Below are 8955 nucleotides of genomic sequence, written 5' to 3'. Positions count from 1 at the left end.
AAGATATACAACTTCTCGCATATTGTTTTTCACTACATGGCCGAGAATGTTACAACAAAGAGTAAAACTTGGATGTATCCAAGATTTGTGCAGATGCTGATCGATCATGCTTATCCAGAGATTGAACGTGATTTGAAAAATGATCTGTTGGTACTTTTACATATGAGCAATGATTCACTAAAGCAGCTTGTGAGATATCACCCAAACCATCCTGAACCAAAGATAGTTGCTGAATTCTTCGGATATATCAAAGATGTGAACTACGTTGATCCTGATCCAATCAATCACCAAAACTGGAGAAATGAAGAAGAGATGAAGGAAGCAGCTTATGCCGATGAGCTAAAGACTCTTGAAGAGTTCAAAACCACACGAAATGACTGGTTTGTCAAAGAAACAAGGAAGAGAGGCAAAAAGGCCACCCCTAAAGTACAGGAGGGTGAGGGGTCATCATCGTAGCCAAAGAAGAAACAAAAGAAAGTGGCAAAGACGTTGTTGATTGATGAGCCTGAGGATGAAGAGCCGGTGGTAAACGTGGAAGAAGATCCATATGCTGATATTGATCAAGTGATGTTTAATGTTGATGATTTAGTGACTGAGCAAGCAGCTAATGTAGAAGCTGAGAAAGAGAAAGTTCTTGATGATGTAGAAGGTGATGATGTTAATAAAAGTACTACAAGCTCTTCGAGTTCTTCTGATGAAGAAATAGATGAGACTGAACGTCTAAGAAGAATTCAAGAAGCTACAGAGAAAGAGAAACAATTAAGGAAGAGGAAGAGACAGGAGAAAGATGATGATGCATACGTACCATCTCCTGAGCACGTTTCTGAATCTCAATCACCTTCGAGTGGTAAAAAGAAAGCCGGAGCAAGAAAAAGGATTGTATCTCCGAAGATTAAGAAAGTTACTCCGAAGATTACAAAGCCGAAGATTGTTTTAAAGAAGAAACTTTCCAAAGAATCAAGGAAACCACCAACACCACCACATGAGCCTACACCACATCAATCACCAATACAATCACCACCACATCAATCACCTCCACGACAACCTTCTCCACCAAAACAACCTACACCACCGAGACAACCTTCACCATTACATCTTTCACCGCTACATCTCTCACCACCACAACAACAAACCTTATTCACATCTCAAGAAATCTTCATAACACCACCACTCACTCAAATTCAACTAACTCCTCGTTCTTCTGGGCACAAGGGTCTTCATATTCCTCTTGATAATCTTGAAGATATTGGAGATTTTGGTTTTGCAAATGATGAACAGGTGAAGAAGTTAGAAAAGTAGATGGATGATGTGTTGAATGAAAACAAAATAGTTGCAGCTGAAAGCAAGAAGGTAGCTGATCGTGAAAAGATTCTCGAAATGCATGTGAAGAGATTAGAGTCTGACAACAAGGCATTGTTAAAGAAGATTGATACAGATCAGACTGAGATTGATTTCCTTAAAGTGCGAGTGGCTGAACTAGAAGAAGAAAAGGCTCGCAGAGATGAGCAGAACAAATATTTCGAGATGAAAAACAAAGAGCTTGAAGCTGCAAAAGCAATGAAAGAACATGAGTTTTACATGTTAAACAAAGTTGTTGAGAATATGCTTGGAAAGTTAATAGAACAAAGATTTGAGGAGATTGCAGTTGAAGAACATAGAGCTAAACACCAAGCTAAGATTGACGCACAAATGAAAGATATGGGAAAAGGTGTTGAAAGCAGTGTGGCAGTAGCTGAAAGTTCAATTGTTCCATCTCTTGTTATTGAGAATCCAGTTCCTATATCCTCCGTATCAGCAATCTTTGAAGAACATGTATCACTGGAAGATCTTGCTGGTGATGACGATGAAGAAAATGATGAGGAGGATGACGATGAAGAGGGTGATGAAGATGAGGAAGATGACGATGATGAAAAACTTTTCTCTGCTAGCAGTCATGGTTTCGATGATGACAATGACGATGATGATAATCAGGGTGGTATGGGAATCAAAGTGACTAAACAGTCAAGTGAAAGGAGTGTTGATGATTACTTGAATGATACTATGAATGAAGAGACAGGGGGGGCTGAAGGAAAGGGGGAGCATGGTGATGATCAAAATGTAGAACATGTTGAAAAGTAAATTTTGAGATTAGACACTGATATGGAGGAAGGTGAACACAGACATACGTATACATTGGATGAGATTAAAGAAATGACACGTATGGTGGATCCAGGCTTCAAGTTTGATTTCGAAGATGAATTGAATGCGTTCGATATCAACCATCAGCCCGAGTACGAGTACAAGTATGTAGAGGATGCTGATATGTATGACAGGGTTGAGGTTGAAGATTACACTGATGACGAGAGTGTAACTGAAGATACTTCTCAGTTTCCTACACTGATGGAGTTCTTTACTAAAGAGAATCGAGATGAGTTGAGAAGAAAAGTGGCTGAGATCTTAAAAGACAAAAATTTCGATGGTACTCCTAAGGATATGCAGAAGGAAGAACGGCAGAAATGGTTTAAAGATAGTCATGAAAGAAAATTCAAAAGGCCGTTGAAGTATTATCAGAGAGATCGAAACATTTCACTTGGTGATATCATTAGCTGGGGTTTCCTGCCTCATATTAATGCTTATGCGATTAGAAGGGAGTTTGGAGTACAGTACTTTGAACGTCTATATAATGTGATGTCATTACCATGGTGGGAAGTTGAGGAGCTATCGAAAGTAAGAACTTTAGGGTATCCTGTTCGAAAGAATGATGTCGCAATGTGGGGATACATAAAGTTTGAATCGCTGAAAAATTTTCGACACTGGAAGCCGCATTACCCATAGAGAGTGCAAAGGGTAGATCCAGTGACAGGGGTTGAAGAAACTATTCTTAACGTGAAAAAGCCGAAGACGGTGAAGAATATACCAGTGCCGAAGATGGAGCAGGATTTCTACAAAGGCTTCTTGGGCTGGGTATACAGTTGCATTACGACTGAGGCTGTCATTACTTATTGAACTGGAAGGGAGATAAGATAAATACATGTTGATGACCCGATGTGGTTAGTTAATTGCTCGGCTAAGGATATTGAATGTCTATTCATAAACAAGATCCATTTTCAGTCTGAAGATCGTGAACAAGCGATGCAGTTTCAACAGGTTATATCTATTTGTTTTCATAAAGGCATTAATTCTGAAAATAAATGGAATTCTAAATGGTGGTCGCTTGAAGAGAAGGAAAGAAAGAAAGCTGAACGTGAACGCAAGAAACTGGAAGCAAACAGAGGAAAATGGATGAAGCAACAGGCCGAAGAGGATAAGAGAAAGAAGAAAGAGAATGACAGGCTTAGGAACTTATTGAGGAAAAAGCCTAAGCAGCGTGATGAAACTTTCAAGTCACTCTGAAGATCGAAGACAAGACTGAAGACTCCGGCTGTATCCAAGGGGGAGTTTGTTGATGCACGAATGTCTAAAGCCTACGTCTTAGTCTTTGTCAAGCTTGTATAGGGTCTAGGGGTCAAATATGTGAATTATGTATAGTGTAGGGGCTGTTTTGTAAAGTTTATGTGTTAAAGGGTTGATTCCGCTCGAAATGACATTTTGTCATTTGGAGCGAAATCATAACATGGTGATTCCGCCCGAAATGATAAGATGTCATTAGGAGCGGAATCAGCAGCCCTATATATAGCCAAGTTGTTTTCTCATTTTGTACTGAATGTCGAAAGTGTAGCCGAACTGCTGCCGAAATTTTCTGAGAAGAATTAATGAGTAAACGTGTTTAAAGTGATCTGCATTCTATTTCTACTCCATTCTCTTTGATTCAAGCTGTTTGTGTATTTCCGCTGCATAAACAGTGGTGCTCATGCTCTGATTGACTCATTCGATCGTCAATAACGATCCTACAATTAGTATCAGAGCCAGTTATGAGCTAGAATACCAGAATCAAAGCTTTTTTACTACACTTTTTGAGTTTCTGGACATTGCCACGGACAAAATGGACTGAACTTTTGACATATTGTGTAAAATTGACAATTAACAAACCCTTGAGAGTTTCAGCATAAAATACGGCTTAAAACTGGTTAAAAATGGCTTAGAACCTGATTCCGCTCGAACGTAGATTTTTGAGATTCCGCTCGAAATCAAGTTTTTGGTAACCAAAAGTTTTAATTCCGCGCGAGAAGTTGAAGCGGAATCAGTGATTCCGCTCGAGTATTCTGATTCCGCTCGAATTTCATCACTGATTTCGCTCCAGGGGTAATTCCGCTCGAAATCAATTTTCTGTATAGTTTGTTTTTTGCTTTTCAATAAAAACAAAAACACAAAAATATGTTTTTCTTTTTAGGGGGAGAAATTCGCAGAAAAATACAAAAACATGATAAAATACAAAAATCCAAAAACATTAGAAAACTTGAAAAAGAGTTTGTGTAGAATAGGGGAAATGATAGTACATCAGCTAGACAGACACATTACACTAAAGAAATGTAACGTTTAGAATGCATTAAGCAGTCTCGTTGATGATGTGCCGATAGGTTTTTACAAAATCAGTAGATCTGTTTGGGATATAAACCTAAATTTTACTTGCTTATACGTGGGGAAAACCTCCAGGATATATGGGTAACCCCCGAAATCTCGTTTGAAAGGTCCCTTATTCTGAGATACTAGGTCTTTATGCTTAGTGATATCTGGGGTATTATCTCGGGACTTCTACTGTATGGAAATACTGACCTAGTCCCCGGATAATACTTTACGCATATGCTTTACTTGTAAAGCCTCCCCTCAGCATAAAAAATGATTAAACATTGCAAAATGATAATCATGTGCTGTTGTAAAGAAGATTCCCAAAGGGGACCCACCGAAAAGTCGAAGCCGTCATCTCTCTGCTATACGGAAGTATCGACCTGAGCTCTCACGGCCCTCGCCATTCACCCCATTACAGATATCATCTAGGTATACTCACCTATAAGACTGAATATTGGGATCTGGATACGGGAGTATATACTGAGGTGGGACACATGTAAAGGCTTAAGTCTTAAAACATTAATTCCATATCCAGGACAGATTGAATGTTCTGTGAAAATTTAAGTGGATCAGTATATTGGCAATCTACGCGAATTGTTTAAGGCTTGGTATGAAATAATAAGCTTAACGGTGCTTGGGTCTTGTCAAAATGCTGATATGATCCCCTAATACGCTCACAAAAAGATTGTGAGTACATATTATCTAGTTAAAAAATCCAAAAAGATTTTGTTTTTCATCTTATTTTCGACAACCGTCATTGGGAATTAAATGATCAAAGTCTTGTGCAGTTCGTGTCTGTTTGATGAGGGTTGGGTAAGCAGGAGATGCTAAACTGTGATTGGTACATGTTTGATAGATTGAAAAAGTGTTTGAATGTTCGAAAAGTTCAAAAGTTCATTAATTTGAACTGTTTTCAGAATCGAAAAGTCAGCATACTTCATAATCTGGTCAACCAAGGTCATTAACTTGGACTTGGTGGGCTGAATAGTTGACAAAGGTCATTAACTTGGACTTGGTTAACTGGGTGTGTCGGTAAATAATCTGAAAATGTTAAAAAGTTAAAAATTTTAAAAGGTCAAAACTGATTTCGCTCGAAAATACAAGTTTCACATCAATTAGTTGATTCCGCTCGTAGATGCTTTGTAGCTGATTCCGCTTGTAGCTTCAAAGCTGATTCCGCTTGAGAGACTCATTGACCATTTCGAGTGGAATCAGACAACCTATAAAAGGCCACCTGATTCCGCTCCAACCTCACTTTTCTGTTTCCGCCCCAAAGTGTTTCTCTCTCCGGTGATTACAAGCGAAACTCCATTACCTTCGTTTTCTAGATGAATTGTTGCCCGATTTTCTTTAGTTTTGTTATTATTAGTTGGTCTGCTCAACTAGTAGCATGGGCAAGGTAGGATTAAAGCCTAATTAGACCGATATCAGGTTTTATTTGAACTGTCGGCCATGAACTGAACTGAATGCTTAGTTTTAGGGCTTTAACTGTTAAATCTGTACAAGAGTTCAAACATATGTTGTCGGATTGAGTTGTATTACATATATTGATTGTTGATTGTTACAGATTTAGGGTTAGTGTTAGTGTATGATTGTCGATGAACAGATGGTAAAATCATAGATCTAGACAGTTTCAGAGGGCTATAATGAAATTAAAACATACCCTTTTGGTCGGAATTAACAGATTAAAAGTTTAACATGTTCAATTTCATAATCTGATCAGTTTTGAGAGTATAATTATGATTCCGCTTGAAACTTAGGGTATAATCTGATTTCGCTTCTGAGTGTTAGGTGATTTCGCTTCAATGTATTCAATCTATTTCCGCGCCTAACTCAACTCAGTGATTCCGCCCCAAATGACTCTTTGTGATTTCGCTTCTGTTGTCATGTTAATTTCGCTCTAAACATCATTAGGTGATTTCTCTTGTAACGCTTTGTCATTACTTGTGATTTCGCTTGAAGGTGCTTAGTGTTGAAATTTTTCTAAGTATTGATTCATTGTGTATTTTGTTTTGCAGGATTCGAACGTTATATTTGATCCACTTCACAACAATTGTTGTGATTTTGACATGCAAAAGAATTCATAGTTGGCAAAATTTAGTAGCATTCTGGAGTTCATGAGTCGAGTACCTATTCAGAAAGCTCTTACGGATCAACGTCCTGTATACAAGTCACACATTAAACGATTCTGGAAGCATGCAACATACGATGAAACAAATAAAGTGATAAATTCGGTTGTGAAGCATCACAATGAATAGAAAACAATTGCTGCTACAGAGGCTCTCATTCGTGAGGTTGTGAATTTTCCAGACGATGAAGACTCGCCAACAAAGTTTCCTGAACGAATGGTCAAAGGATGCATGTTGAGGATGGGATATGTTGGTGCATTAAACGTTGGAAATTACTTGAAGTCAAAGTTTCAGAAACCTTACAAGTTTATTGTTCATTGTGTACTAATGTCACTTAGCCATTGGAAAGGAGGGTATGATACCATGCGCGATTACCGGATGAACATGGTCACTGCATTGGTTCTGAACAAGAAATACAACTTCTCGCATATTGTTTTTCACTACATGGCCGAGAATGTCACAACAAAGAGTAAAACTTGGATGTATCCAAGATTTGTGCAGATGCTGATCGATCATGCTTATCCAGAGATTGAACGTGATTTGAAAAATGATATGTTGGTACTTTCACATATGAGCAATGATTCACTAAAGCAGCTTGCGAGATATCACCCAAACCATCCTGAACCAAAGATAGTTGCTGAATTCTTCGGATATATCAAAGATGTGAACTACGTTGATCCTGATCTAGTTAATCACCAAAACTGGAGAAATGAAGAAGAGATGAATGAAGCAGCTTATGCCGATGAGCTAAAGACTCTTGAAGAGTTCAAAACCACACGAAATGACTAGTTTGTCAAAGAAACAAGGAAGAGAGGCAAAAAGGCCACCCCTAAAGTACAGGAGGGTATGGGGTCATCATCGCAGCCAAAGAAGAAACAGAAGAAAGTGGTAAAGACGTTGTTGATTGATGAGCCTGAGGATGAAGAGCTGGTGGTAAATGTGGAAGAAGATCCATATGCTGATATTGATCAAGTGATGTTTAATGTTGATGATTTAGTGACTGAGCAAGTAGCTAATGTAGAAGCTGAGAAAGAGAAAGTTCTTGATGATGTCGAAGGTGATGATGTTAATAAAAGTACTACAAGCTCTTCGAGTTCTTCTGATGAAGGAATAGATGAGACTGAACATCAAAGAAGAATTCAAGAAGCTACAGAGAAAGAGAAACAATTAAGGAAGAGGAAGAGACAGGAGAAAGATGATGCTGCATACGTACCATCTCCTGAGCACATTTCTGAATCTCAATCACCTTCGAGTGTTAAAAAGAAAGAAGGAGCAAGAAAAAGGATTGTATCTCCGAAGATTAAGAAAGTTACTCCGAAGATTACAAAGTCGAAGATTGTTTTAAAGAAGAAACTTTCCAAAGAATCAAGGAAACCACCACATGAGCCTACACCACATCAATCGCCAATACAATCACCACCACATCAATCACCTCGACGACAACCTTCTCCACCAAAACAACCTACACCACCGAGACAACCTTCACCATTACATCTTTCACCGCTACATCTCTCACCACCACAACAACAAACCTTATTCACATCTTAAGAAATCTTCGTAACACCACCACTCACTCAAATTCAACTAACTCCTGGTTCTTCTGGGCACAAGGGTCTTCATATTCCTCCGGATAATCTTGAAGATATTGGAGATTTTGGTTTTGCAAATGATGAACAGGTGAAGAAGTTAGAAAAGAAGATGGATGATGTGTTGAATGAAAACAAAATAGTTGCAGCTGAAAGCAAGAAGGTATCTGATCGTGAAAAGATTCTCGAAATGCGTGTGAAGAGATTAGAGTCTGACAACAAGGCATTGTTAAAGAAGATTGATACAGATCAGACTGAGATTGATTTCCTTAAAGTGCGAGTGGCTGAACTAGAAGAAGAAAAGGCTCGCAGAGATGAGCAGAACAAATATTTCGAGATGAAAAACAAAGAGCTTGAAGCTGCAAAAGCAATGAAAGAACATGAGTTTTACATGTTAAACAAAGTTGTTGAGAATATGCTTGGAAAGTCAATAGAACAAAGATTCGAGGAGATTGCAGTTGAAGAACTTAGAGCTAAACACCAAGCTGAGATTGACGCACAAATGAAAGATAAGGGAAAAGGTGTTGAAAGCAGTGTGGCAGTAGCTGAAAGTTCAATTGTTCCATCTCTAGTTATTGAGAATCCAGTTCCTATATCCTCCGTATCAGCAATCTTTGAAGAACATGCATCACTGGAAGATCTTGCTGGTGATGACGATGAAGAAGATGATGAGGAGGATGACGATGAAGAGGGTGATGAAGATGAGGAAGATGACGATGATGAAAAAGTTTTCTCTACTAGCAGTCATGGTTCCG

General features: G+C 38.5%; 2 protein-coding genes across 2 annotated transcripts; both read left to right on the top strand.

Moving 5' to 3' along the window:
• Positions 1-1299: 1299 nt before the first annotated feature.
• LOC110875308 (zinc finger CCCH domain-containing protein 15 homolog) lies at positions 1300-2118 on the top strand. Its single transcript, XM_022123504.1, has one exon. It carries the CDS (start codon positions 1300-1302, stop codon positions 2116-2118), a length of 819 nt encoding a protein of 272 aa, XP_021979196.1.
• A 5342-nt stretch (positions 2119-7460) lies between these two features.
• Positions 7461-8162, top strand: LOC110875307 (serine/arginine repetitive matrix protein 1-like). Its single transcript, XM_022123503.1, has one exon. The coding sequence runs from the start codon at positions 7461-7463 to the stop codon at positions 8160-8162; it is 702 nt and encodes a 233-aa protein (XP_021979195.1).
• The last annotated feature ends 793 nt before the right edge of the window (positions 8163-8955 follow it).

This window comes from Helianthus annuus, chromosome 11 (genome assembly GCF_002127325.2).
Source record: "Helianthus annuus cultivar XRQ/B chromosome 11, HanXRQr2.0-SUNRISE, whole genome shotgun sequence".
NCBI lineage: Eukaryota > Viridiplantae > Streptophyta > Magnoliopsida > Asterales > Asteraceae > Helianthus > Helianthus annuus.
Note: the sequence above shows the minus strand (reverse complement) of the source record. Positions and strands in the feature narration are given on the sequence as shown.

Coding starts and splice junctions, on each gene's coding strand:
- LOC110875307 (XM_022123503.1), top strand. CDS start 7,461: ATGGGGTCATCATCGCAGCCAAAGAAGAAACAGAAGAAAGTGGTAAAG.
- LOC110875308 (XM_022123504.1), top strand. CDS start 1,300: ATGGATGATGTGTTGAATGAAAACAAAATAGTTGCAGCTGAAAGCAAG.